Source organism: Corvus moneduloides, chromosome 4, assembly GCF_009650955.1.
Source record: "Corvus moneduloides isolate bCorMon1 chromosome 4, bCorMon1.pri, whole genome shotgun sequence".
In the NCBI taxonomy this organism is placed as follows: domain Eukaryota; kingdom Metazoa; phylum Chordata; class Aves; order Passeriformes; family Corvidae; genus Corvus; species Corvus moneduloides.
In genome coordinates this window covers 27,874,752-27,897,585 of record NC_045479.1, presented here as the reverse complement: position 1 = coordinate 27,897,585, position 22,834 = coordinate 27,874,752, and the positions used below count along the sequence as shown (strand labels likewise).

General features: G+C 36.2%; 1 protein-coding gene across 8 annotated transcripts in view; it reads right to left on the bottom strand.

The window, feature by feature from the left end:
• Positions 1-22,834, bottom strand: part of ANKS1B (ankyrin repeat and sterile alpha motif domain containing 1B) — a 416,591-nt gene that overhangs the window by 326,398 nt on the left and 67,359 nt on the right. For all 8 annotated transcript variants that reach the window (XM_032107198.1, XM_032107196.1, XM_032107200.1 and 5 more), the window contains exons 7-8: positions 15,356-15,466; positions 12,165-12,340 (exon numbers count right to left, since the gene is read on the bottom strand). In XM_032107198.1, the coding sequence (XP_031963089.1) occupies positions 12,165-12,340; positions 15,356-15,466 (287 nt within the window). The remainder of the gene's footprint in view (positions 1-12,164; positions 12,341-15,355; positions 15,467-22,834) is intronic.

Genomic DNA, 22,834 nt, shown 5'->3' with positions numbered 1-22,834 from the left:
TACTCCTCCAGTGCACAGTTTTTTTTATTTAGCACACATATTCTCAGTAGAAGTGTGTTACTGAAAATGCAGTTATTATTCCATTAAGTTGCTGTTGGCTTAATAAAGGACATAAAATAAAATCATACCTGAATAGACACAACCAATCTAAAGATGAACTATATACAGTACTGAGTTAGCCATCTGAAGATGAATGCTGGTTGAGAGTGGATAATCAAAAGAACTTTGAAGAACATTTTTGCTAGATGATTTACAGATCCAGCAGTAACAAATTACTAGTGGTTTGCCATATTGGCAGCCAAGTGCTAAACATCATGTAAACATAACACAGTAGAACAGCTGCCAGTTGAAATGTCTTAGCCGGCTATAGAAGTTGAAGGCCTAACTGGAAAAGATCAGTCAAAGAGCAATGTACTTTTTGCTCTCAGAAGCACAAGCAACGGCTCAGACTCCTGTAGAGGTGTTGAAAATGATCATGCACGCACACACCCCCCATCAGAGGTGCAGAATACTATCTACTGGACAACAGCTCTCAATGCAGTCCAATTTACATGGCATGTGGAAGCAGCATTCAAAATCATCTTCACTAGCAAGGCAAAGTCTTTGCTACGGCTGGTAGGAAAATCTGCCAGTGTGAAGCTCACATACTGCAAGTTGCTGCTTTTTCCTGTCTTATATAATTAAGCCAGTGATGTCACTGCAGTCATCTCAATAACCACTACTAGCAGAAGATGTAGGACAGCGGGTGCTTTTCCTGGGCTAGCTCATCAGTACCTTTTTGCCTGTGGTAGATTCAACACTGCCCATACAGATCCACCGCAATACAAGCACACCTTTATGTTCTTTTCCAGACACACTCCTAAGGAGCTGAAGACTTAATATTTAAATTCTTTCTCCAGCCACTCATAATATAATGTCTTAAAGCTCCTATAAAATACAGATAAAAGCATGTTACTGACTGGCTTGTTTATCTATAACTCCTGTGAAACACTGTATTTCTTAGAAAGCATCAATGACTAAATAAGTGATCGTAATCTGTTAAAATTATTTAGATTTCTTAAAGGAAACGCCACTGACAGAGACAAAGGCAAAGCGATAAATATTCCAGTACCCATAAGTAAGAAAATATTAATAATTAAAAGAAAGACCAGCATAGCAATAAAAAAAGTAATTATATTTCAATATGCTTTTTGTCTAAGTTGGACAGGCAGTATTGAGGCTACTTCTTTGCAGATTGTATACAGCCCATAATTCAGAGATGTTATGCAGAGCACCAATATCAACAAAAATAACAGTGGTAGTATTCATGCAAGTTGCTTAATCTCAAATAATTACTGAAGCAAATAAAATTTAAGAGCCTCTTCTGAGATTTTCCCTCATGACACTAAACTGAAACTTATGGTAAATTTAGGAAGGATAGCTGCCAAGAAAAGAGAAATGAAAATACTCAAAAATTGTGTATATCATTCAATCCCCACATTTCTCTGGAAAAATAAAGAAACTTGTGTAAAGACCAACACGTGCATCACGTGACACGACACATCAAGTAAATCTGGTTTCTGATTCTAATCTCAGTTTAAAAACTTATACCACTGAACTCAGCCAAGGATATATTAAAGTCCAGTATATATTAAAGTCACAGAAAATCTAAGGGGTACATTTCTAGCACACTCTTGATCTTCACAGGCAAACATTTCTAATGCATAGTAAATATCAGGTGTTTGCCCTTAACTGAATTCCTCAAGATCTTATATTTTATAGAGCTACAGGAATCCGGTCCAACATATTTTTCTATACATTTTCTACTTGCTAAGCTCATTAATGTGGGCTGAAAAAATCTGCCAACAGAATAAAATGAAACTCTCTGTCATAAGTGGTCAACTATTTCAAGACTTAAGGACAAAAATACTGAATCTACTTTATATGCCTATTATAAAATAAATCTACTTGTTGCCATTAGGATGGAATAAAAATGAAATTAAACAAGTAGTCCAAACAAACTATCAGTGTTCTAATTTCAGCTACTAAACAATTTTAAAAGAAAGCATTATTTTGTATTAGCTTATCATGGGTGGTCATTTTGCCCTGTGAAATATGGCCCACTATTTATCATTAGCATTATTTGTATACCTCTTACTAGAGAAGAAAAGAAAGTGAGACTGGTGCTTCAAAGAAAGTACCTACTTACTCAACTTCAAAAGAATCATACAATAAAATATAGTGAAACTATACATTTAATCTCCACCCCTTAATGGATCCTGCAGAAGTTCACACAGCTCTGATGGATTAGAGGTCTCCATCTCCTGTTTATACCATTGGGATAAAATGATGCTGTTCCACTCACCACAGAAAACCACTGAGACATAACCATGTGGTTTTTACTTTTCTCATGCATTTCCTGTCAGATGGTGATCATCAGGCTTCACTGCAAGTTCCAAGTTTAATAACTTTATTCTTATACTAACGGAATAAACCTGAAATCAGTGTTGACTTGAGGTATATATAAAAACATCTAATTTTTTTTCCTCTACTGTTTGTAACTTGATGTGTAGGTAGAACACTCATTTATTCTGAGGTTACTACGTATTACAAAGCACAATCGAACCTGCATTGGTACCTGCTGACAATAGTGATAACAGTACTAAAATACTACAGAAATTCCCACCTCTTAAAAATGCAGAAACATCAAAAGCTAAAAAGTTCTAGAAGTTCTAGTTTTGTTCAGATTGCAGGCTAGATTCTCCTTCTTTCCTTATTAACTCAGTTATGGTTTCCCTCAGGTAAATATCTACATACGACCGTGAAAAACAAATCTCCCCTGTATCTAATCTCAGTCTTCTTATATTCTATCAAAAGCAGTTTTTCCAGAGACCAAAAAATATGTTTTCAGAAATTAAAATCTGATTGTACCTAAATGTTGGCAAAGTCTTTTATATTCCTTCTAGACCTCGTACATTGTTCCTTACTCTACTGCTCAAATGTGATAAACCAATACACCTTTGGAGTATCAGCACTCCTACTGGTGATGCTCTAAATCACATAGGCAGAAAATGTATTTTGAGAAAACCAAGGAAGATCAAGATGAAAAGAACTTTTTGTTCTCTTGTGAAAGAGAACCTGAAAACATGATTCTGACTGGAACACTGGAGAACAGTCTGAGGAGAGGAGAAACCTAAGGGAAAGGGAGGGTAGGAGTCCACAACAGATTTTTTTTGACAGACTTCTAAGGAGGGTCAGGGCTTGAGGGAAGCACCTCTGGTGATCAATAACTTAGTCTTCCTGATGATTTGGTTTTATAATAATATGACAAAGAGAGAGCTGATGTTAACATTAAAAAGTCACCTCTCTGGGTGGAAATCTCATGGTATTATCTTCTCATTCTGTTCTCCAGAAGTGACTGAAACTCTCTTGGAAGGTCCTAAATTAATCTGGAGACTGCATCTTAAAAATGGACATCATATTGTACACTACTGCATACTCTCAGGATGATGGACCCTGAGGGTACTGAAAAAAATGGAAGAGATGGGGGTTCTGCAATGCATGCACTGGCAACAGTGGCACAATGGCACAGGCAGCTTAGGGATGTTAAAAAAAATAATGAAACACAGATGAAAAAGAAGGTTCTCAAAAGCATTGAATAACACATAAAAAAAAAGATATTTAATGAATACAAATACATTTCATATTGGGAAGATTATTTCAAGATCAGTTCTGATAGAAGCCTCAGATCTTGGCTAATCCTATTGAGTTTAGTAGGTATCTTTGGTATTCATCTAAGTATAATGAAACAGAGATGACTCTTCAAATCACATATGTGCTCAGTATTGAACTAAAATTGTCCTTGTGAAAAAAAAAATTAAATCTACTCTAGTCAATTTAATAAAACCTAGCTGTCTAACAGAATTGTTGAGTAGACAAAATTTTACTCATCATTGCCAGAGCACCCCAAATTTACACACAGCTTTATAACCATAAAGACAAACAAGCTCTTTGATCTGAAAAGCTTGTATTATAATTACTTTATATGGAAAAAATTCTAAACCCATATCCAAGATCCTTATGTAAAAGATTTAGCTGAGATGAAAGAGTCCACAGCAGGACAAGTGAAAGTGCTTTGCAGCATGGAAAGACTTACACACAAAATAAACTTGAAAATGCTAAGATTACTTAGTCAGGAAAAAGAAAGCTTTAAGAAAGAACAAGCCTGAAGTATTGCAAATTATGGGGGGTGTGCAAAAAGCATTTGTTCTTTTCTACTGTCAGATTTCACCATATAAGAATAAATGGAAGCATATACTCAGCCAACAAAAGAAAATGCCTGTGTATAGAGCACACGTTCTGCAAAACAGCAATACAGGCTCATGGTGGTAAACAATGTGACAGACTGGAGCAAAAGGATTAGATACCTTTAGGCTTCACCACTGCAAGCTAAACACGTAGCAGCATTGAGAGAGATGCATTTGTCTGTAAGCTATTCTCCTGCTAGCACCTGATAGTCAAGGAACTTGCCGCACACACATAATTGCACAAACTGCTTAAATATTCCAGAAAATCATTCTAGTGGAAAAAGGAGTAAGTACTTTTTAATGCAGACTAAATGAACTGATGGCCTGGCCAGCACTTTCCCCTAGTTATACTTAACTCCATGTAGTTTAAATCATACCAAGTGTTGTCATGTTTCAAGATTTTGTATCTTAAACAAGCATTAGCTTTCTCACCGGGTAGGTCTGTGCTGCTCGCTGGAGGATTGTCTAGCAATCCTTCTACCCGAAATCACAGGAGCAGGGAGCTGCAGGCCAATTTAGCCGGCTGTGAAGCATGATACCAGGCAAATTATTCTGCACAGAGTTCTACATAGCTGCTATTAGGACCCCTCTAACACAAATTTTTGCAACACTGTGCTGAATCATAGCCTAACCTACACATACAGATTATAATCTTTTTTAATAGCTATAGAACACAGGTTAGGAAAGGACACATTAAGAATGCCTGAACTCCCCTTCACTAGGTAGCTTAAAAGAGAGAGCAAAGATTTGTATCGAGTTGGTTTCCCTCTGCTTCTTCGTAATCACCAGTTCACGTTTAACGAGAATTTAGAAATCATTTTGTAAAGCAGCTTATGGCAAGTATATCATTCTGTGTTGACTGAGTGGATGTTTGGTACTGGATGTCCCATTATAAATAACTAATGAAAAAAGGTAGCAGCAACAACAGCTCTCAGTGGGAAATACTACTGTGTGCGCTAGAAATTGGGAGTAGCAGATGGTTTTTAGTTGGGTAGTGGCTTTTTAAATCAATTTTTAAAGTTATATAATCTTATCTTCAAAGAGTGGGTAGACCTTTCTAACAAGGGAATCTCAAAAAGTAATGTTTACATGTACCAGGAGAGACGGCCTTCATACTTTTACTTCCCATAGAAATCAGCATCAGTGTAAGCTTGCAAAATAGGATTCATAACTGAACTGGGTGAAAGAGCAATTTAATACAAAATTCTTGCAACATCATTATTTGTCAATACCTAAATGATCTAATACTATTATAAAAAGGGAAATCAGTAAAGCAGCAATATTCCAAACATTGTCTCTCAGTACAATTCTCTTCCCTTTTTTTAATACATCATAAATACCTGCAAAATACACTGAAGCTTTATTATCAAATTCAGTAGATGTTACTATATTAAATAATTTAAAATTTATCTGTTTCTGTCCTTGAAGCCCCAAGCAATCAGGCCTGATTATCTTACTATTCCCTAATGAATAAGCAACCAAAATTGTTCTGGAATGTGTTTTTAATGTATCCTCATTAGTAAGCCATTTTATATACTTCTGGCTCGCTCATCATCATTGTTCTGTGAAATTTTGTATCCCTCTCTCAATAATGCAGGCATGCAAGTGTGTGGTATTTTTAAAGGCTCAAGACAGCAATTATTTTACTCAAGCATGTTTGGTCACTCTTAGCTATTATATTTCAGTCCAGCCATCATTTATTTTAATATTATATTAAAAGTAAAAACCAAAACAGTATTCTGGAATAATGCTACCAAATTGTTTATTTCAATATTCTTCAACAAATTCTAGTGATTATTACACTATGAAATAATAAAAACAAAGGTGTGCTTTTTATAAAAAATAATTGTTCTTTTCCTTAGAGAAAAAAAATTAATCAGAATAACTGACTTCTGAAAAACCACGCATAAATTTTATCCACCCTAATACATTCTCTTAGTCAACTTCTTTCAAAACCACATAATTCTATGCTTTTGAATCCCTCCTTAGATATAAACCAAACACAATTATAGTTTTATTGCTGTTATATAGCCTCATCTTCTTGATATCCTGACATAAGAGTAAAAAGTATATCTTTGAATATGTACCATCATTGTTTTCAGCAGTGTTATTATATTTTTAAGTATATTTTTTTCCACTCTCTCAACATGCACAAGTATCAACTTCCCTTTCTGGATGACAGAATTAAGCAGAAACTGACATTTATATGCCTGTGATGAAATCCAAATCTTTTTCCTGAGACTACACAGAACCTTTCCTCATGTTTAAATTTAAATTGCTGCTGCCAACCTTTATTATCTATTATATAACCACATTAAATTTAAACAGATATGCTGCTGCCACTTCTGTGAAATCCCTCTGTAGTGCAGTCACTACATGGTTTTACTACCTTCAGTTTAAAAAAAAATAAATTAGGGGCACCTTAAGTTTCTCAGTATTTATGCCACGTAATTAAGCAAAATCCTTTAACATATACTCTGCTTTTAAGAACACAGAAAACTGTCTGGAACTGTTTCTTTAATCTAAACTCATGTCACAAATCCAAAGACAGTAAGATACTGCATTTGCACTTGAAATTCAATAACACATTTTTTTTATTATGCTTCTGAACACAACAGCATAAATGTAAAAGCAAACATTGCAAGGAACCACCTACTACAGAAGATTAAAGAGACTGTTCTGAAGAAAATACTTCAATTTGGAGCTTCAGTTTTATTGAAGTGACACATTTTAAAATTAGTTGTAGTTCAAAAAATCTCACGAGTTCTCAAAAAATATGGAAAATATTTATGGTTACTACATGAAAAGAAAACCACACTTTTCAAAGTAAGGACTGGAATAAACTTTTGAATACAGAGTAAGATGAAGCCCTTTCAAGAGTCAATTTTAGGAAAGTATTTTTTAAATAAAATATCAAGTTTATGAAAGAAAAAGTCTGAGATTTATTGTATCCAACATGTACATCTAGCAAATGTACATATACATACACATGCAAGTGTAGAAGTTCTTAATCCCTACTTTTTGTTCTGCAGTCACAGGCTGTCCAAAGCAAATAAAAAGTAACATATTCTTTAACATCCATTGGAATTTCTTACATGTACAAAAAGCTTATATTTCTATTTTCTGGTGTTATTTTGTACAGAAACACAATGTGAAAATACATTGCAATAAAGATGGCATATTTCTGTGTTTAATAATACATTTAGAATGATTTGTCCTCACATGAATACATACACAGGACTCTCATACCTGACAGGAAACTGAAAATGATCTTAGTGCTTCAAGGACAGAGGAATCTAAAGCAATTTACTTGCTGGAGCTCAGAGTTCTCACAATACACATTTTGACAGTCTTCTGTTCATCTTCCTGACACACTTAATTTTTCTGCATCCCTGCTTTGCATGTTATACCTATTTAAATTTTCTTGCTCGCTCTTCAATTCACACAGATTGTTTGAATACACACCCAGTGTGTAACCTCTTTGCCATGATACACTTCTAAATTTAGTCCTGATGCTTTAGTTTTTAGTTTAAATGTTGTTCCATAAATTTTTCTCCTAGAGGAACTAAAGGTGTTCATTTTGAAGCAGTTTGGACTATCGACTGTGTTAAAATGCACAATTTTAACACAGCAATAAAAAAAAGTTGGAAAACTCTTATATAAGATGGTTGCTTTTGTTCTTGAAATTACTGAACCAGACTGCCATCTATTGGAAAATAAATATTTTTTTTTTAATTATACTTCTTTTTTTAAGAAAAGAATCCCTAAAACTGCTATAATTTACTGTCAAAAGCTGATTTTGCTAGCAATCATACTTAATTCAGCTTGAAAAGGAAACACCTTTGTTGACTGAACTGTGATAAAATCAAGGATTTTCCTATATCTTTTTCCGCCTCATTTTTTCTGGAGCCTGTTTTGAAGCACAGCTCCTTTTCTGACTCGCTGAACAATCAAGTTGTAGTTTTTTTGAAAGATTTTCCAAAAGGGCAAGATTTTAAAGGGAACATAGAAAACCTGAATTATGTCAGCACTGTGCAATACACAAGTATAAAGCTTTCCCAGCTTGCCTGTGCAGCACCAGTCAGGGCTTTCCATGCCTTTGCATACACAGGGTAACTAAAGAGCATATTCAAATCACAGTGACCAAAATGGGAGAAGCAAAGACAGGAACTGGAGGCAAAAATCTATGAATTGACCATCATCCCCGCCCAGAATACAAGTCATAGAGAAATACTAGGAATTCCAGCTAAAATGATGCATAGCTGCACAAATGCCTTTGGAGCTCTCTCTGAAGTAGAATTGCAAAACTATGCTTAATCTGGCCTTTAATTTTGTGGAGACAATGAGCAGGGGGTTGTCGTAATGTACATGTTTTAATGACCGGTAAAGATAGACTAGGAAACATGGGATTAATATTCTGCTTCCTATTTGACTTGAAAATACTGTAAGCGCATGAATCCCTGGGGTTTTAATGCCTTCTCACAAATCACACACCTGGCCAATAGAAACATATAAAGTAATAAAAACATGTATTGTTTTCAATGCAAAATTTGATGAAAAGTAGTTCCTTACTACAAACATTCCAGAACAACTTGTTATGTTGTTGGATGACTACTTGTCTAATAACACAGCAAATGGAAGAATGGATTCAATTCTGTGTTTGATCTAAAAGACTTCCAACCCACTTCTTTCAAAGAAAGTACAGAATTCTACAAGTGCTGTATGACTGAGCAAGAAACAATGCAAGATGGCTAAGACCAGAAAAGGAAGAGAATGTGCCTGTGAACAAGGCATCCCTAGTCCTGCTCTCCAGATTGCACTGGTATTCTTTTCTGCATTGTACACTGGTGGCTGTACAACGCAGAAACAATACTAGTAGGGATCATGGACTGATGATTAGTACTTTATCTGGGAGACTATAAAACCAATGTTGAAACTCACCTCTATGCCATGGACAGAACTGAACATCACTCTTCCAGAGGAAGCCTTTATTGTCAAGTTATTGCATTAAAAAGCAAGCATCCACACTACCCTTACACTAAACAAAAACTGTGAGCCCCACTTTTTCAAACAGTAGAGGTTGGCACTTAAAATTCAGGACAGAATTCCAGGCTGTGGATTCTGGATAGACAGACAATTCCTTCTGCAGTCCCAAATCAACCTTAACCTCATTTAGCCAGGGCAGTACTACAGTTGTTTTGGCCCTCTTGAAAAGAGCCAATTGTTAAAAAAATGCTTTGAAATACACTCTGCTTCCTGATGCCTTCTCTTTCCCAAGCCCATGCTATCTTCAGGAGGTGGCTCCTGATCCTCCTTGCTCCATCTTCCTAAGTTTATGATCCATAAGTTACTATTTAAATCAGAAATTCCCCAGTCTTGGCCTCCTATTTCTCTGAACAATAGCATGATGCAAAAAAAGCAGATGTCTCCTAGCAGCCAGTGCCTTTGCAGAATCTCCCTAAAGGTCACAAAGTGGCATGACTTGGGGTTTGGAAACTTTTCAGATTGCTGAACTGCATGAAGTTGAAAAGCCTTCAACAGTCATTGTCTCTGGAATCGACATTTGTTCAGGAAATGGCACTGTCTAGCACATCAGCAACAGGGACCTAACGTCTACACCTCTCAGAGGCTGATGCTAGGCACAGCCAACAATGAAAGTTGGGAAAAACCTGCTGATTTGAATCTGAAGTAACTGCTCCTTCACGGAAGCACACCAGGTGTGATTCCAGCCCTCTGTTGGAGCTGGTAACAGAGAAACACTCAGTCCAGTAGGTAAAAAGGAGTCCTGTGCTCCAGTGTCACATACTCCTGTGCTGCCCATACTTCCACAGGGTCTTGGCATGTGCAATGGAAACAAATGTGAGACAAACAAATGCAGACAACAGACAAGAACCCACTTGGCCTATTGAGATTCTTACAGAAGCTTCCCATGGAGGAGAAAACTTAAGTCAGAAAAAACTGCAAGAATCTCTCTTCTTTAGAACATATCCAAGGAATCTATTTCTGACTCTCCACATCTATATACATCCTCACTTCTTTCTCTCTGTATCTTCGTGTTCTTACACATAAATATTCATTTAAATTTCTTCAATCATCACCGTACTGTCACACATCTTCCATGACTATGCTGCTGGTCTCTGCCCCCAGAGCAAGTTTGGCAGCATTCACCTTTGAAATAATTTTCAGAGCTAAACAAATCTCTTCACTTCAGTGCTTCTTCCCAATTACTCTTTCATGACTCCTTACAGAGCATGTGTATTTTCATATCACACCACGTACTACATAGGGAGCCTAAACACAAAAGGAAGGCAGCACCTGCCCAAAACTAAAAGACATTGTATCAAAAATGGAAGCAACTTCCATTTTTTGGATGCAAGGCATCCAGGCAGCAACTGAACAGACTGAATCACCCTAAAATACATTAAAAAATGAAATGGATGCTTTAGAACAAACAGGAAAATCTCACATCACAGCAAAGAGTCCTTTCCATACAGATCTATATAGTTGGGTTCACTGTGGGGAAAAACATGTTCTGCCCTCCATCCTAACTTTGTGTTGGGAGTGCACACCCATCTTCTTGATTACAGTTTTCTCTGAAAGAAAAGCTGGATGCTCTAGTAGGAGAGCACCATAAAATGCTTTTAACAGTCCCCAACTTTGAAGATTTGTTTTCACATATAGTTCAATATAAAATATATGAAATATCAAAAAAATATATTGCCTGATTTACCTTTATATTTCCCTGTCACAGAAATTACAGATTTAGTGTCTGAATATTTTCTCTTCACATTGTATTTCATTTAGGCCTGAGCAGAAGGGTTTATATGGAATACATTTTCTGCAAAATAGCAGCTGAGAAGATTTAAATAGCAGTTAGCACCTAAATTCAGAGAGACACTAGACAAGTGTCTAAAAATGCTTAAATGGGATCAGTACCTTGTTCAGATTGAATTCAATATGAGTTATATATCTAAGCATTCAAACATCTAGAAGGGCTTTACAAAAGTATCTACTGCATTTCAGGGCAGCTATGCATCTTTGTAAATCTCATTTTGTCTCTATATATCGTAATAAATCCTCCAAAACATGAAAGTCCTTAACTTGCCATAGTTTTCCTTGCATAAGTGAGCATAATTTTTCTTAATTTATGAAAAACATTAACTGAAATTTAGAACATAGCAGTTTTCCTTTGTCCTCTCCTTTATTCCCTGGGCAATCACATTTATTTAGTATCATGATTTAAATTTAAGCCTAAACTAGCTGAAACCAGGAAACCTACTGAGGAAGAGAATTCAATTTTAAAAAAAGCCTTGTTACAGCAAAGAAAAAATTAATCCTAGAGTACTTTATTCATAATATTAGTAGCAATGAAGTCATCTTCAACTGTAGTTGGAAATCACTGACGTGTCACAACCACTAATTTCTCTATTAGATCAGTCTTCAATACCATTAGGCTACTGAGAAAGCTATATAGTAATACAATGTGTAAGAAAAATAACTGAGGATGTTTAGGTGGTTCTTTTGGGGGCATATCTGATCAGATTCTGTTGACATTTGGTATTCAGTATAGAATTGAACATACTGATCTCCACTGATTTCTCAAAAAACCCCTTCCTCACCCTCCCCATGCTCAAAACAAGTAACCTGAATGTATTAGTGGTGACATAAAAAGCCTTTCTGAGGTGTGGTAAGCAATACCTTTGTAAAATGAAGTGAACATTACATTCTAAATCTGTAAGAAGCACATACTATATTATTTTTCTTTTATTATAATGTTAACCTTGTACTATTCTCACTCTTTTACTATTTTTTCTTGAATGTGCCATAAATAAATCAGATGTAACTGAATATATTGTCCTTGTATCCCATCTTACTTACTACATTAAGCTTGGTTTGGCTTCCACTGGTCATAAGATCTTCCTCTGATACTTTACTAAAATTTTCCAGATAATGGTCTGATAGAGTATGAGACAGATCTTCAAAAGAGTATTCCTTTTCTTGGCACAATTTGATTTCATCTAAGAGCTTTGATAATTCTCCAGTCACAGCTTCACCTTTAAAAACAGACACACCATTAGTCAGTAATTGGAATATCAGGAGTAATTTATGCCTAAAAAGGAAATGCACATTCTTTAAACTTTATTGAATATCTGTTATTTTCCGTATCTTGTCTTCTAAGAAATGATCTTCATGCACCATTCTCTGCTCAAAAATAACGGCATCTTGTTCCAGGATGGGAATTTGCTAGAGGCAATCTACATACTTCTGCATTGCCCTATACCTTGCATTTAATTAGGATGAATACATACTTACCCTTTCTCTGTTTTCTACTCCTGAAAATTTCTAGAAATAGCAACTATCCAAGAATATAAAATAAATCCAGCAAAGGAAAGTTTCTACAAACCTACAAAATCAATATCCTATACTCTGCATTGGGCTCATGTTTGCTGCTGTAATTAATAAATACACTACATAAGCTCCATAAACTGTGAGTGACTAAGAATGCGTATCTCCCCCATCAAAGCAGCTATGCTTTATGAATAATTCTTGTTCACTCTCCCAGGATTAAATGAAATGGTGGAAGAATATACTGGGCAAACTCCACACATTTAAAACATGCCTCCCTACAGCAGTCTATCAGAAACCCACATTCTGCATTGTGTTTTGTGTTTTCTCCTTAATTTATCAGATTTCTTAGCTAAGAAATCTACCAGAACAGTAAGACAATATTGGAAACGGTGGTAGTAATAAGTACTAAAATCACACTGAGTGCTAACCATTCTGCAAATAGTCTACTGGCAGCAGCAAAGCCTCCACAGACTGAAAAGCTGCTCATTATGATCAACCACATTGGGTTCTGATTATCTGCTCTGTGTGTGTTACACAGCTACCTTTAGTAATAGCAATGAAAAATGAAAAAGCCAAGGGTTTCCAGGAGCAAGTAAGAAACCCCGTTTCTTAACTAGGTTTACAACCATCATATTGGTGGAAACTGCAGCGCTTAGACTTGATAAAATACAGATGCTTCCATGTTACTCCATCTTTGAAAATAAAATGCTGTAAAGGAAAAACAGAGTGAGCATATTAAGCTCAGCATACATAAAACAGATTTAAGTACACTCGCATAACTAAAGAGTCCACTGGCAAGACTGTATCTGCTTGGTGTACAGCTCTGTTTCATTTCTTTTTCATAGTGACTGTTTGCTATGCTAAGTAAACACTAATACTCAAAAATATATTTCAAATTATTACCATGGCCAGTTATTACCAAAATTTTCAGAGATAAGAACAGTTCTTAATTAAAAGCATTTAATTACCTTTTAATATCTAACAGAAATTTTGCATTCAAAACTCTTGCTACTCTTAGTCAATGGTAGCTTTGCATGAAACTTGTAAATTAAGCAAAAATATAATCAGGTTCATTTATACTCTGCTTTTTACTTAGAAAATTGAAATTTTTCCAGATTAATATTATAACTAAAAATTGGAAGCAGAATACCTAAATAATAAAACTATTCTAAAATCATGATACATTATGCTATAAAGAAACAGAACCACTGCTTCCTACAAAACTGTGTTCATTTCCCCAGTCCCATATTCTCCCACATATGGCCTGCAGGATGTCTTACTGGGCAAAAATGAATTCTGTGTGACAAAACTGGACTGACCTGGGTGAGAGTGCACTAGCTGACTGCAGCCAGAACACATAAGAAACACATTTTGCCTGTTTCTTTCAGGGCAGGGTCTAATTAGGGTCTTTCTCCTCTATCCAGATCCCTATTTTCATGAAAGTCACAGAAAGGTAATTGATAGTGCTATCCCTCTTCCTAAGTTGGTTTAAATTATTTGAAATTAGATTGTCAGAGAATGGCAGACAGATTGATGAGAAGCACAATAAAGTACAATTTCTTTTCTTTAGCATCAGATTACACAACAGACAAGCAAAACCGAGCTAGCATATTTTACATTATTTATACCTTGTAAGAGGAAATAAGGAATGTGAGATCATGACCTTATTGTTAAGAAGTAAAACATATTTTAAAAATATTTGCTACTTAATTTCAGGACAGACACTTCTATTGCATATGGTAGTTGGCTTCACAATCCCACTAATCTCAAAGGAACCATTTATCTTCACACACCACATACGCATTAAGTACCCCAATGGGAAACATCCTTGGGACTATAGCAGTTGTTCACTATCACCATGACAATCATAATCTGACATGCATCAGGAAGTATTTTTTTCTCATGAATGAAAACTCTCCCAGTGAACATGTTAAAGAAAAAAAGAACATGTTAAAAAAACCCCAAAAAAACCAAACCAAAACCACAAGAAACCACTACTGACCAAAGTAACACCACAACTCACAGAACAAAACCAAGGACAGGGTTAGTTATTTGCCAGCAGTCAATTACATTCAGTCTGGATGATTACTGAAGGCAGAAGTCAGGTTTGGTTCTACAGGAGGATGATTTTCATGAAAGAGTAGGATGACACCACACTCAGGAAAGGCCCTGTTTTAGTGGCTGTGGTGTGTAAATGGTGAAAGAACATAAAATGAAAGCACATGCACACAACAGTGACTGCCACAATGTATGAAAGCTGTGTTAGAAGATGAATGGAAGAGCAGTACACTTGTGACCTTTGAAAGAGGCTTCCAAAATGTAAAACAACTGGTAGATGCACTCATTGAGAAAGATGAGGTAAATTCAATTTTTAAGCCAAATGTGAACAATGCCTGCAGAGTATTTCAACATATTTAGAATTTTTTGTTTTACTTGATTATGAAATGGATAAGGTCAGCTGAATTAAAAATATTTAAGATCAAACAATGTAGTACATTGTAATCCATGACTTGTCCTTTCTGAAAATACAGTTCCTTGCTTTTCTATATGACATGGATTACAGTGTATGTAGTCAAGATAGGTAATTCATGGTAGAAAAAAACCTACTTGATATCAATAACTTTTTTAATCTTTTTTTTCCACTTTGTAAGTTTGTATGAATGTTAATAATAAAGAGAAATTCAGTGCAGCTTTTGCATTCACAGAGTACATGTATTTACTTTTAGCCTTTGGAGACGGAGGAACTTCTGGGGACAAAACGCAAGACTGATGTTCTGCGCATTCCAGTGGGCGTTCCTCTGAAATACTTGCATTTCCTGTTTCCATATATTCTGCAAGTTAAAGATACACATACACTTAAAAAACTGAATTAAGGAGGTTTATTTCAATCAAAAGTATATTTGCTACTTCATTTTACATAAAAGCCTTTTCAATTTTTCATATTACCACCCTGTAATTATTCATAAACATTGCTGCCAGGCAATCATTTGTTGAAAGTACTGTAAAACACTGTAACGGCCAGTCCTCTAATCTGTGGAAATGGCTACAGAAATTTCGTTGTAAGGGTAATGAGTTCAGACTATCCTGTGTTTTTCTTGTCTCCTTGAAATATCAATGTAACTGTTCCATTATATTATTACAGTTAAAAGAGACTTTTATTCTAAGTTTGTGGAGAGTTTTTAGTGAAGATATTCAGGATGTTCACAATACATACAAACACTGATATTGTTAAGAAAACCGAATGTTCTGCTTGCAGCACAGATATAATACATGAGAAAAAAAAGCAAACTTGAAAATTTAGTTAAAAACAGCAGTCTCAAAAGCAATGTGCTAAAATTTCTGGGTTTTCTCCTTAAAACTTCCCTTGCCCCATGTTCACAACGTTTACAAAGACAGAAAACCATGAAATAATGCATGTGCTAAACTTCAATTTCATTACTGTTCTTTTCATATAAATACCTACATTACTTTCATGTGCTTTTCTACACAAGCTACCTCAATGGAAGACCAAAACCTTAATGAATTGCAGTGCAATAATAAATAAGAGATTGATTTATGCAATAGTGGCACCTTTTTTTTTCCAGCAGAATGACTGGTTCTCAATTCTGGCATTTATTCTGCATCTGCATTTTCTTGAGTTTCTGAAGTTGCTTAAATAATTTCATTCTGATACCGACGGTAACCACAACAGCACATGTTGCACCACACACAGCAGCAAAGTAGAATAACTTCCATAAATGTCACACTGAAGCACTAAGGAGTTTCTAGGAAGTGAAATCTCCCTCATTTAATTTCTACAGTCTACAATGCACTTGTTTAGTTTGCTGTTACTCATCATTAAATAACAAATCCCAAAACCCAAATACAATCTGTGATAAAATAGACATCGGAGAAATTGAAATTGGAAATGGCGTAGAACAGCATGCAGTTTGAAAATGCTTTGCAGATTGTTGGGGTATTTTTTTTTAATTGTATGATTTGAAAGTGCCATATATTAAATTTGATGGCTGGCAATGGTCCCTGGCATAATCTGTCATAAATTTCTTTATATGAAAATGGGTACTTTATTTTGTGTTTGTGTGTATGTGTGTGGGTCTGAAAGCAAAGATGAGCTGTAAGAGACTATGAGAAAACTAGTACCATGACAAAATGCACTGGAATGTTTTCCAGCTCTGTCAGCTATGGTATTTATCAAGCTAACATGCAAGACGGAGGAGAGATAAAAAAAGGAAGCCAGACCCAAAGAAAATTAAAAGAAAAAAGGAATTAATATCCAAAAAATGTTTGCTTGGTAATTATGCAACTGTCCAAAAGGAAATGTAATTCTATCAGGTGAATGCTACAATTACTAGATCAATACAGCTATGATTAGAAAGCAAATAAAGGGAATATTGTGAAGAAGTCTAACCTTGCTGTCACATAACCATACAAGATGGGTTTTAAAATATTTCTCTATTTTTATTCTTTGTCAGGCCCCACTTCCAGACCAATGCACTTACCTGCTGGAGGCTAGTTCTGAGGAAGAAATCCCAAGTTCAACATAAGTCTTAAATACTTTAAAAAATGCAGAGTTCCTTCCAGAAAACCTTTACAAGTGGCTCACACAAGGTATGGTACAAGAGGTTTACAACAGGCTGGCAGTGTGCCAATGCTGTCAGTACAACCCTTGAAACTTCGGGCTTCTGTGTGACTTCTCACTTGGTTTCATACTATTGAAAATTCTACCAGATGCATACAAGACAAAGACAGGGCCTCAGCTGCAAGAGGCTTATAGTCTAGGTAGATGTAAATATACATCTACCCATAAATATACATAATATTGCCAAAGAAAGAAACACAAAACAGGTGATCTCTATCAAGAGCCAAAGAAAAAAACACACAAAAGCACTGGATGCTTTCAGCAGCACCTGAATTCTATTCACCTGCAGCTGGCTAGGAATTCATCTTCAAACCCTGCCCAAACTTACTGACTGCTGGGTGCTTGAGAGACTCCTCTGTATTATTTTTCTCAAAGCAAAAATGTAATTCAGAAAAAGCTAAGCTTAGTGAATTATACCACTCCAATACCAGAAGAGTTTCCCCATCTGTGGTTTCACACAATGTTAGAAGAAAAACCATCATTCCTACAATAGGGGAGAGTAAAGGCTGTTTAGGACACAACCTGTTACATTCATAATGGGAAGAATGGACTATTTTATCTCTGTAAAAGTAAATACTACTTTACTTTACCCAAAATGGACTCTACAGCTCAGTGAGGATTAATACTAAGAGCTAAAAAAACTTTTTTAGTAGGATTCTTTCCTATAGTTACCAGATTTTATCAAAGCCCCACTCAACTGAAATAGGGTCATGTGCACAAAAGGTAATACCATAAAAATGGCCACACAGCAGTGGATATAACAAGAGTGGGGAACATAAACCGAGGAGGGAACAAGCTCTGGAAAGTTCAAACAGCTGGAACTCGAGCTTTCGCAGTTTCTGTAACACCAACTAGGCCAAAGCCAAACAGACAGTAAAGACTGAACACATAAGCAGAGAAACACAGCTGCCTCTCCACCATGAAGAGAGCATGGCCCAGCTCAGATAGAGCTGCTCCTGAACTTCCAAGGAGTGTAAAAGCACAACTTTCTTTAACTTCAGCTCCTCTTTGATCCTAATTTCTCAGTGAGGTGATAGGGTTAAGACTTTTGCTTTATTTACAAACCTTGGCTTTTTGAGTAATGGTTATATTCACCTCAGAAGACTTTTTATTTTAATGGAAAATTAAAAACCCAAACAACTTTTTCAAAACTTTTTTTCCTTTAAATGAAGTATAAGCTCTTTTCTTTTGTTTTTAGACCCTACCTCAGCCATGCCATGGGGTAGATTCATACAGAGTGCTTCCTAGAACAATTTTTCCCCAAGGAGACCAAAAGGCTCTTTAACACTCTAGAAAAACCAAAAAAGCCAAATTTGATCAGAATACTCACTTTTTAAAACAAAAGGCTCTCCAAGTACCTAGATCAGAGAAATAGAACACATAGAAACCACTCCTCTCTACAGCCAATGTCCCTGGAGGGGGGAGCTTATACCTCCTTCACTCCACATCTTCCTGAAGGGCAGCAATCTTCAGAAAACCCTCTGCCCTCCCTAAGACTCTTCCAGAACCTGTCTGAGGATCCTACAACTCCACTTACTCCTGCCCCAGCCTGGAAGCTCTGAAAAAGCTCTTCCCAAAACAGCTCACTTGCTCCCATGGGAAGGAGCCCATGAGGCTTCATGACCCAATTCCTCTTCTCTTTACAGGACCAGCATTAGCAGAAAACTGACTGGTAACTACTATTGTCAGGTGTGCCAAGATAACAGATGAGCTGAGATGGAGGCTGGTTCACTTCAGTCTCCTAAATTTCAGAGGACAATTTCTAAATGATTAAAGTTTAACTAAATCCCAGAAAAAGCTGAAATCAGTAGATGTTTTCGTGCATGTGTTCAGGGAAGATAACAGAAACAAGCACTGAAGTACTCCTATGACTGTGAGATAGGTAAGGGTGCAGCTAAACTTTCAGTCGTAACAACAGCAGTTAAATTAATTCATGAACACAGTTAATACTCTACAGCTTTTGCACAAGAGCCTACAGAAGAAGCTGAGAAGTTCCCAGAAAAACAAAACAAAACACCCCATAAACAACAACAAAAAAACCCCATAAACAATGAAGGGGGATTGAGATCTCAATTATTTTCGTCCCACACAGCTGTAATTAAATACTTGACTGAAAACCTATTCCAGTCTTCCGGGAGGCTGGCCTCCTGCACTCAAGGGAATGGAAGATCTACTTGTCCACAGAAAGAGCAGAAGAGAGAGTGAGAATACAGGAAAGAAAAAAAAAAAAAAGCCAGAGCTAGTGACACCAAAGCTATTTAAGCAGAGAGGAATAGAAAGGAGTTCTGGTTCTGCAGCTGCTTCTGCATTTTCCATTTATGAATAATTTGGTAACAGGTACAAACAATGTTAGGTTCCTAAGCAGCTTCAGCAGAAGAGAGGAAACAGTTTTCCACTGCATCTCCCTCCATACTGTCTATGCAGCAGTGTTTACTGTGCCTTCCTGGGGCTTGTGCCATTTTTCATCTGTTTATCTAGTATCTCCTTTGTTTCACAATAACAAGAATTCTGCTTCCAGAAATAGTAAAAGAGCAAGATTCTAATAGAGAGCATAGTGGGCTGTGGAGAAAGAGTTGAAAGACGGTATAGCTCGCACCTGCGTCACGTTCACATGTGCTAAAACTAAAACACAGCTGCTTGGTTTAATTTTAGGCCTACCAGCCTTGGCAACATCCCTTGTATCTCCAATGCCTAATTATAAAAGCCCTAAGTGCCAATACTGTTAACTGCTTCAGCACTGACTATTGTTGTTTGACTGCACTCATGAAATGCATCCAATAGCCTGGCCTTGCTTGGCACAATATCCTAATTCTCCCCTCTTTGAGTACATAGTGCCTATACAGCTATTTCTTCCTTACCACATTAAGAATCCAAACCCTAATAAGCATTTTTGAGTTCAATGCTACTCACACCTGATGAAGACACAGAAAATGATGTGACATATGCAAAAGACATAGAATTCAAACCTGAACTGTCGTTTCTATGAATTCCAATTATAACTATTAGCTTACTCCGCCTTTTCCATGTTGCTCTTTAAAGTGATCTTTAATTTATTTTCCTTCTATCAGATAATGTGCCAACCTCTCAAAAAAGATGGCAGACTTTTCAAACAGAAAAAAATATTTTTGCAGAAACTTCCACTTGTCTTTTCTCAGGATAGTGAGAAAAGATGTAAAATAAGGACCACAAAAATACTAGGATCACATCTAAAACCTCACGGGCAAAAGGCTTTGTTTCTTTAAACCTAAAATCTGTAAAAAGTCATTTTCTAAATATTCTTTAAAAGAGGGAGAACAATTTCTATCCACAAATATTAAATTCTGGGAGGGCCTTTATCCACAGGTGGATATCAGCCCTGTTGGGTTTAGTATCAGCTGAATGGATTTAGTGTTACTGCCTCCATGAACTGCTTCTAAACACATAAATTACTTTTATCTCCTTCAAAGAAGTTTCTCATAAATATCCCCAAAGGCAACTCATTTTCTTTCTAAACATTTCTCAGAACTCTGTTATCCCTCTGCATATAGGAGTGTGGAACCTATCAGGCCCACCAGTAGTACCAGTCAAATTATTTCCTTGTCCATTTCTGCCAGCCTGTTCATATGCATCTTTCAGCCTTTGTTTTATATTTTAAAAGCTAATGTTTTGTGGCAGGGACAAATATTATGCTATGTTAATACTGTAAACTGTAAAGTGACACTCATAACAGTGCAAGGGTGAACCAGTAAAAATTAATGAGAATGCTTGGTGATAAAATCTTAGTCTATCCTGGCAACAAGGTGAAAGAACAAATTTAGTGCCACTATGTCTGCATAATGCACAAAATTAGCAAGAAAATTACAAAATCTAGCCAGTAATTGTCTGACACCATTAATTTAATTTCTATTTCCTATAAGTCTACATGAAGGAGACATGTGAGCTGCTCTAGACAACCATCTGAAGACAGCAGCCTTAACGGGAATGTATTTGGAAGTCACTAAACCTCTTTTAGTAATTGCCCTTTCTTTGCATGGAATTTGTTATGCACTGAAGTCAAACTCAATTATAGTACATTCAGGATTCCAAAAATCCCAGTGCTTCACTGATTTTTCAGCTACAATAGGATAAATACCCACACTTTAGTGAAGAGTATACTCAACTGTCTTTTTAGAGGAGGGTAGGTCAACCATATCATCAGTAGTGCTAGTACTGAATCCTGCCACTCCTGATTTTTTCAGCTTCAGCTTATAGTTCAAACTTTGATGGATAAAGGTTCAGTGAACATCTTGCTTATGAAAAAGAATCTAAGAAAGTTCCACAAGTGAGTTCTGAAGGAGCTCCTCAGGTTGTCTTAAGAGTCAGAATGGCATCTTTGTAACCATTTCTCATCCTTGCACATCACTTCTTATTATAGGCAGAGAGCAAAAATAAACAGCTGCTCATTACGAGGCAGTTTCATCACACTAATAAGAGCTGAAAGTACTAAGCAGTCATTTTTATACTCCAAGGCACACATTTGAAAAAGATTTCATGTCAAAGCAACAAAAAGCCTTGAAATTAATATATTTCTTTTTCTCTGTGTGTGTGGGAAAGACTGAGGGCAGGTACTGATCTACCAACATGAGAAACCCATGAGAGGGGTTTGGGTGCTTTATTTATTCATAAAGCAAGAGTAATTTGAAAAAAATGTTCACCAGTGGGGTTGAGACTGCAAGGTTATCACACTAAGGAGAAAATGGAACAAAAGAGAGATACTCAAATTAAAATTAGTTTAGTTGATGATGGGACTTTATGATGAATCTTAGATTAATACCTGAAGGACGATTGATTTGGATCTCTAAGAAAGTGGGAGCTCTGACTGACCCTTTTCCTGCCACTGAAGAAGTTCCAGTATGACATTAACCCTCTTTTCCTCTACATGGTACTATATTCATGCTGCAGCTCTGTGAGGACATAAAGGTTGAAGTTTGAGTCTGAGTCAAATTAGGAACTCCCTTCTGCTGACAGGGGAAAGCCCCTTGTCCCCCACACATATCTTCCTCACTACTTTTCGATGCACATTTCTGTCAGTTACCTGGGACAGAGGTAACTCTGGGACCTGAATTACACTGGAGACAAGCTAATTAAAACAACAAGTATATTTACAAATTTTTAATATTATTTCTTATTATTTTATATGTATAATAAATATATATTCTGTATTCTACCAGTTCATTAACTGAATCAAGTCACTTTGAAGCCTCATGTAATTGGGGAATATGTAAGGGAACTGTGTAGGTGGAAGTAGGGGAGGAGGAAGCAGGGAAGTGAGAGAAAAGGCAAAGGAAAATAGGAAGAAGGGAGAGAGGGAGACCTCAAGGCAAGCTGTTAACTGGTTCATAACATGAATTTAGCATATATTAAACATAAATAACAATTACTAGATTCATGCATAACATGAATCTGCTCCTTACAGGAATACCTCTCCTAGAGCCTGCAAAAGTTTCATTATAGGAGCTTTGTGTCTTTAGTCCATCATCTTACTGGAAAACTTTATGGAAGCTCATCAACAAGTTTGGAAGTTATTCAGAAAAGAAACAGC